Here is a 7,837-nt window from a genome sequence, read left to right as displayed (position 1 = left end):
CAGCCTGCCTTGCGTGGTCAAGATCAGCGGCTTGCAAGGTGAAGTCCCCCAGAGATTTACTGGAAAGTTTTCTTTCCTGATATACATGCTGCCGTTCACCCTCCCTGCCCACCTCTCTTTAGTGTTTGGATTTTGTGAAGGCTAATTTGGCTGATTCTAGGTTTCCTTTCAATTCTTTCTCAGGTTGTAATTATGTTCAAAGGTTTTGAGACTGCTGGAAGTCTGATTTCTAGGCAATAAGGGAATTCCTGTGTATGCATTGATTACTTTAAAAAAATTGATTCATATAGTTTGATCTGAATATTCTAAGTGAAAATGATTAAACATCTGCCCTTTTTCAAAGTTACTAATTCATACACAAGGAAACATAGAACTAGGAAATTAATTACAGAAAGATAAAAAAAATTTGAGGAATGAGCAATTTATTTCAATAAAGAGAAAGCATTAATTTTGCTACAGTGGGAAAAAATGAACTCAAGTGTTGCTACATTTAACTGTATCCCCATTTATCTCTGCACAATGTCTTTATCTCAGTGTCTCAATTCACACTAAAATATTGAATGAGAAATATACCACGTTGGCTGATTGCTTGACATATCTGATTTAGGGAGACATCTACAACCACTCCTCTCTTTTTTCTCCCAGTAAATACTTTTGACTTTGACACTTACCATATTGGAAGTGACAGGTGCCCAAGGGCAAGTGCATCAAAGCAGTTAGGATTCGAATGTTTGCTAAGGATTATTTTTTTAATGGAGCAGTTTTATTGAATCCTTAAAATGCAGAACCCAGTGACTCTCCTTTATTGTGAAACAAAACAATTCAAATGATTGCAAACCCCGGAACCTAACAGAGAAGCACTTAAACATTGAGAACAAACATACTTATTTTTCAACCTTTGACATTTTTGTGAAGTACACTTATCATCTATATACCCCTCTCCCTTCTTCTGTTTTATAACATATCATTTCAACCTGTTTGTTTATAGAATGAAGGCGTTAAGGAAAAGCCTTATTCACATCCCCATAAAAGAAATAAATAAATATTTGTTTCTAGAATCAACGTAACTGAACTTGACTAAATCTTGATAGAGGCTCCAATCTTACACATAAGGCGATGGATGATCTTTTGCTGTCAACAAATTCTCATTAAGATAGCTAAACAATTAATTAAATTATTCAAATGCATTTCTTGAGTTCCTACTATGTGCAAAGTATTGATCCAAAGTAGACATGCTTCCTTAGAAGTAAAGTGGGCCACTGAAATCATAACTTCAAAAGTATAGAACTTTTGATACACCCAAAATATGACAGGAAAAGTTTGCTGCTGCTGTTACTGTTGCTGCTTCCAGAAGTGCCCAGTTTAATTCTAGGGAATAGCTTAGGCATTGGAAGAATATAATTTAAACTTAAGCATTAATAAAAGATGGAGTTAGGGAATGGTTGTACCTTTATGCGATAACACAATTAATAATGTGAAGTACATCCTAAAATGATTTAAAATGATTGTGAAACAAAACAATTCATCTAAAATGAATTGTTCGATCTAAAATGCTAGCATCTGGCCAGGCGAGGTGGCTCGTGCCTGTAATCCCAGCACTTTGGGAGGCCAATGTGGGCGGATCACATAAGGCCAGGAGTTCAAGACCAGCCTGGCCAACATGGCGAAACCCTGTCTCTACTAAAAATACAAAAAATTAGCCGGGTGTGCTGGTGCACGTCTGTAATCCCAGCTACTCAGGAGGCTGAGGCAGGAAAATTGCTTGAACCCAGGAGTCGGAGGTTGCAGTGAGCCGAGATCAAACCACTGCACTCCAGCCTAGGTGACAGAGTGAGACTCTGTCTCAAAAAAAAAAAAAAAAGCTAGCATCTGGGTGAAGCAGTCTAGGAGATGACACCAGCTTGAAAATAAACCAATATAAATTTCAAAATAAACCAGCATACAGACCAATTGCAATTTATAGAAAAAATAAAAATATAGAAACATCACCTCCTCTCCCTGACCCCAGTACTGAAATTACACTTCCTCAGACATACTGCCATCATTGGGAAGGGTGGGGGCAGATTGGGTACATTTATAGAATATTAAATAATTAAATAACAGAGGCACCGTTTTTGCATGTATGGTCACAAAGACTTTTCAACTTATTTTTCAACATTACAGTTGTTAAGAATGGAAATTGAAGGAATTGTACATATTTTAGCTGACAGTTTCTTGCAGACCCCAAAGTGAAAATGAAACACATCACCACCATAAGACAAGCTGTTTTGTCTGTCACCCATAAGACATAACTTGATAGGACATCAGGCTTGCAAGGTCTAAGCGCTTCCTTCACATACCTCTAAACTTTTTATCTTTCCTGAACTAAATAGATTCCTTTTCCAGGTCAAGTGTTATCTTCTGGCAAAATACCTTCAGGATAAATATGCTTCCTCAGTTATATATCCCACAATGCAACCTTCCATTACCAGCTTAAACTCAGCTCCTGGTCTTGCTATTCAAGACTCTCCACACTTACTTCAAAGGATCACTTAAAACACTAAAGTAAAAAAATCTCTCTGAAGGAGAGAGACATTCAAGGAAAGCAATGCTATTTCCAGCTCATGCCCTGCCTTCGAAACTCAGACTTAATCTCATCTCTTGCGAAGAGCCTCAGCAGTCTCCCATTTAGAAACTTGTTCTTACTATTTTCTAAATGTGGTGATTAAATAAAATTAAATGCAAACAATAAACAATAATTAAATTACAAACTTAAAATAAATAAAAAATACATGGACTGGCACTTTTCAGAGAAGGTAATAATAGACAAAGGTCAGTTTCGGGAACTTCGCATTCCTTTCTGTACCAGTTTCTACAATAGGCGGGAAACACCGCCCTCTAATGGGCTTATAGTGTTACATCCCTTAGTTCATACGGTGAGACTGCCCCAGGATGCACGTACGCGTGCTCTCTCTCTCTCTCTCTCATTTTGGCTTCTGGGACACAGTCTGTCCTTGGTCATCTGTGAACGACTCTGAAGACCATGGAGTCCCTAGAGAAGCCGTGAGAATTCGTGAAAGCCCATCAAGGGGATTAAAAGTTAGCATTCGTTGCAGTGGTTTTCAAACCTTAGTGTGCCGCAGAACCACCCAGAGAAATTGTTTAAACTCAGGTTGCTGGGCCCCACAGCCAGAGTTTCTGATTCCATAAATCAAGGGGGTTGTGTCCAAGAATTTGCCTTTCTAACAAGTTCCTGGGTGATGTTAATTTGCCATTCCAGGGACCACACTATATGAGCCAGCACTATGCTAGGCACTTTGGCTCATTTAATATCTCACAACAGGGTGAGGCTTTATCATCTTTGTTTTACACAGTCTCAGAGAGATTAGGTGGCTACACTCACACAGTAGTGACAAAGCCTGTCTCAAGCCCGGGACTGTCTAACTCAAAACCCATCACTCTCTTCTGAACACAACGACGTCGGGAAATGAAGTTGGCAGTCGCTCCATCTATCTGGCCCTCAGCTTCATGTGAGGGAGCAGGACTTAGATGATGGCTTAACGGCTTCCCCTCTGAGTACTTGGAGGACTGGATTGGGAGCCCCTCAGGAAAGGCCTACTCCATACCCAGGCTGCATCTGGGAGTGGGTAACCCGAGGGGAAAGGGAAAAGGAGGACATGTCGGGACCAGGGCCCTCTCTGGGTTCTGAACCGTCCTACAGCGTTCAGAGAAGGGCTGATTTGCGCTGGATTCTGGAGTTCTTTGTATCAGAAATTCTGGAAGAGAGGCAAATGCCTTCTGTCATGGGCATTTTGAGGACTTCAAAGACTAGTAGGACTTGGAGAGGACCCAGAGGGTGGCACTCTCTCCAGTCTCAGGCCAAGCCACCAGGGCAGGCTCAGGGACCCCGAAATAACTTTAAAACAGGAGTGCCTGCCCAGCTGTGTTTAGGCAGAAAGGTTTTGATAAAGGAAAAAGAGTTTCTGGGTCAATTCTTCCACTAGGATCACACAACTGAAAAGTCCGTAGCGCTCAAGCCCAGGCAGATGTCACAGAGATGGGAAAAGAAGGGATGTGGGGACCCGCCCACTTCAAAAACAGTTTTTCTCATCCTTTGCCTTCGGCTCCTAACCCAGCTTGGTGTTTTCCTAAGGGAGCTACAAAATCTGGAGTATCCCATGGGGATGATTTGCTGGCCTCGGTCATTAGGGGGAAAAGCTGTTCTCAGAAAAACAGCCCTGCACGCTGGTCAGCGGAGATCTTGAGGCCGTGGCCACGGCTGGACTTGGCGCAGAGCTGAACCCGGGACTCCAGCTGCTCGCTGAGTTCGTCCAGAGCCCCGGTGCAGGACTCCAGGCTCTCGGCCAGTTTCTGAATCTTGGCCTTCAGCACGGCCTGGCTAACCTTGGTGTCCCCCTCCGCCCGCCTGGGGATGAGGAAGCCACGTGAGCCAAAGAAGACGATGAAGTAGACGGAATTGTACAGGGCGATGGAGGCGTTCCTCCCGCACTGCAGCAGCTGGCGGTCCCCGCAGCCCTGCCAGCGGCAGAAAAACTCGAGGCAGCTCAGGATCTCCCGCATCTGGTCCTGGCAGGTGGCGGCGATCTCCTGCACCCTCCGCAGCTCCCGGGAGTTGCAGAAGATCAGCGAGAGATCGGACGTGATGGTGACGGCCCCTCCGGCTGTGGCCACCCCCAGCCCCACGGCCGACACCAGCAGCGAGGTCCCCAGGGTGACGGGGCTCAGCGAGAGCCCCACGATGGCGGCGAGGGCGCCAGTTGCACTCAGCGAGCTGCCAGCCACGTTGGCTACCAGGGAGCGCCTGCGCAGGCGCTCCAGGCGCCGGGCCACCTCGCGCAGGCGCTGCACCTGGCCGTGCAGCCGGCCTCGGCGGTCCAGCAGCAGCCCCTGGAAGCGCCGCAGCGCATCGGGCCCCTGCGGCTCCCGGGCCCCCGGCCTCTCCATTCCCTGCGGGGACACAGACACACGGTCAGTCTGGAGTCTCCGTGGCGGCAGCCGCTCCCGCCCTGTTGCCCGGACGCCAGCGGGAAGTTGGCACGAGTTCAGCGGAGCAGCCACTGCCACGCTAGGGGAACGGGTCTGTTTGCAGTGGATCATGAGTCAAGTTCTCAAAGACCTGCTCTGGAATCCGTGGGGGAGCCACGCAAGTTCTCAAGACCGTATCTCTGCATATGGAAATAGGAATAATGCTATCTTCTGCTTCTCTCCCAGGGAACGCTAACGACGGGCTTTATCAGCTATGTGTTAAATAAGATTTAAACTGGGAGGGGCGTGGTATTAGAAGGCTTCTCCAATACTGAGGCCTTTGCTCTACTTAAGTTAACACTTTGTAAGTGGTGGGTTGTACAGTTTACAAAGCGCTTTTATCATGTGAAAATTGGATCCTAGGAGTTTTGCAACACACTTTTCTCTCTCTTTCTCTAATGAATGAAAAAGACGTCACCAAAACCTCGAAAATCATATTTTCTACCAAGCAGAAGAAACTAATCTAGGTTAGATGCTTGCCTGAAGCAACTCTTCTGCTTGTGATTCTTCCAGCCTTTCTTCTTAGAATCAAGCCTAAAATGAGGTTTGCACTATTTATTCTAACTAGGGCTCCTTGGATCTTCAGAAACATCAATCTTTGCTGGGTGCTTAATTTAAACTAAGTCACATCAAGTTAATACCATTATGTCTCTTTGTTATGAAAGTTTTCTTTTAAAAATGAGTAATGGTTGAATAAAGTGGCCAAAATTTTTATTCAACAACTTGTACCACGTTGAGGCCAACTGAAGATGACTGACAAAGATATGAACGAGTTGTACATCTTGGGGGGAAAGTACATTCATCCTAGTTGCAGATTCCCACCTTCATGTTCACTATACTCTTCATTATTAGGAACTTCTTAAAAGTGGCAAATGAGCCATAGAAATAGAGCATTTCAAAACTGAGCTATCAGGGCAGAAATCATTCTCATCTGGAAGAATCGCCTGCATCAGACATCAGATTCTAGAAGCAGCTGATTCTTCACAGAGCCCAGTCTAGAATCCTCATCTCCTTACTCATAGGACTTAATTTTACTTCCGTGCTTCCATAATCCAACCCACCAGGGATAATTTTCCAAGTGAAAAGAGAAAATGAGAAAAAGTCATCCCGAATATATGCCTCGGGGCTCCCCACTTACCATTCACTTCTGTCTGCCTCCAGGAAAGTAAAATCTGAGGCTGTTTCTGGATGAGTGTGCTTTATAGTTCCAGAGAACCAATGGCTGCCCTGGGAAAGCCTTGTCTCATTCTGAGAATTTGCCGTTTCCTGTCATGACCCCTGCTGCCTTCATCCAGAAGGACGTGACATGGTGGAAAATGACCTGCCAGCACAGCACATCCCGTATTTAGGAAACTAACATTGTGTGTTCGCTTTCCCCTGAACGCAGGAAGAGAACCACAGGCTCTTCCCTAACTTGAAACAAGTGTGTTGTCATTCTCCCAAGGGGATACCCTGCCTTTCCTGAGAATAGCTAATGACGCAATAGGGAAGGCCTTCAAACGCACCCCAGGCTGACCAATTATAGTGTTTCTTGAGGCCACCATTACAAAATCATATTTTAAAAGAAAAGGGAGGGGGTGGAAAACCCTCATATCTGATATAGCCACTCATACTCCACTGCTGTATTTTTAAAAGCATTGTGAATCTGTGAGTGGCTGGAGCCTGTGATCCATTTGGCATGCAGCGGGTACCCTGCAGTCCTAAGAATGCAAGGCCACACCCACAGGAAGTGCTGCGTGCAGTTTGGGGCATCTCCAGCTGTGGAGAAGACATTGGCAGTCTCAGAAAGGGCGCACTCCAGGTCACGTGCATCAGAAAAATCAGTGGGGTCAGGCTGCACGAGGAGCTAATTGTACACTTTCAACCACGGCAGGGCATTGGCTTCCCAAGTTTTCATCTGAAGTAGCAATTGTAGCCCATATGATAGGGAAATGGGTGGATTCTGTCTACAGGGTTATAAGGCATGGGCTGAATGGCAATTATTTTGATAATTCGCAGGGAAAAGTGAATGTAGCTTCTGTGGACTTTGCTGCAGACCAGATCAGATGGAACGTAGATATCTCTGGGGCATTCAGAGGTGGTTGGAGCTCAGCCTAGGAATTCAGTCCTACTACATGGCCCCAAATCCATCCATCATCCTTCTAACCCTCTCCTCCAGATAAGGAGGGCCAAATTCATTTCTCACTTGAATAAGGATTATCTCAACTCTCTGGCTTACCTGGAAAGCCTTAACAGCCATATCATTCTGGAACATGATTAAATCCCCCACCTTTATGACCATACTTTGTGTTTATCAACACAGTATAGCAACAGTAGCAGCAGTAGCAACGGTACTATTTGCTACTACTCACAACCATAGTCCTTTCAAACTTGATTATTCTAGATTTGGTCCACTTCCAAATATTCTTGTTACAGCTCCTCAAAGGATAACTGTAACCTCAATCTAGATGCCTCCAGTGTGTCCTTTTGAGGTTAAAAGTGGAAGAATATCCTCCTCTCTCTCCATAGACATGGTCACTCCAAATGGGATGTGGGCCAGGGTGAATTGGGGAGGTAAACAAGAGGGAATATACCGCTGATTCTTCAGCTGACACATGTTCCTCTAACTTCCCTGGACATCATCCTGTGTGTTTTGGGTTTAGAGGAACACAATTAAATCTTTATTTTATAGATGAGGAATATTGCTTGTATACAGGGTCTTCTTCCGAGCATCAATATCGTAGTACAGAGGTAGGATGAAGAACCAGAAGGTAGAGGAGAACAGACAGCATGTATACTGACCTCAGCCCATATCTAGGAATTTGTTTTTCTC

The 7,837-nt window shown here is 44.9% G+C and overlaps 1 protein-coding gene across 2 annotated transcripts in view; it reads right to left on the bottom strand.

Annotated features, from left to right (window-relative positions):
- Positions 1-780: 780 nt before the first annotated feature.
- The window catches only part of APOLD1 (apolipoprotein L domain containing 1), a 69,539-nt gene continuing 62,482 nt past the window's right edge, over positions 781-7,837 (bottom strand). The window contains exons 1-2 of one of the 2 annotated variants that reach the window (XM_032159661.2): positions 6,164-6,199; positions 781-4,947 (exon numbers count right to left, since the gene is read on the bottom strand). In XM_032159661.2, coding sequence (XP_032015552.1) covers positions 4,204-4,947; positions 6,164-6,166 — 747 coding nt within the window. In that variant the 5' untranslated portion in view covers positions 6,167-6,199 and the 3' untranslated portion in view covers positions 781-4,203. Of the gene's footprint in view, positions 4,948-6,163; positions 6,200-7,837 lie in introns of those variants that run through there. The other variant, XM_032159662.2, reaches the window with a different exon arrangement.

This window comes from Hylobates moloch, unplaced genomic scaffold (genome assembly GCF_009828535.3).
Source record: "Hylobates moloch isolate HMO894 unplaced genomic scaffold, HMol_V3 SCAFFOLD_8, whole genome shotgun sequence".
In the NCBI taxonomy this organism is placed as follows: Eukaryota; Metazoa; Chordata; class Mammalia; order Primates; family Hylobatidae; genus Hylobates; species Hylobates moloch.
The sequence above is the reverse complement of the archived record's forward strand: the minus strand, read 5'-3'. Positions and strand labels throughout refer to the sequence as shown.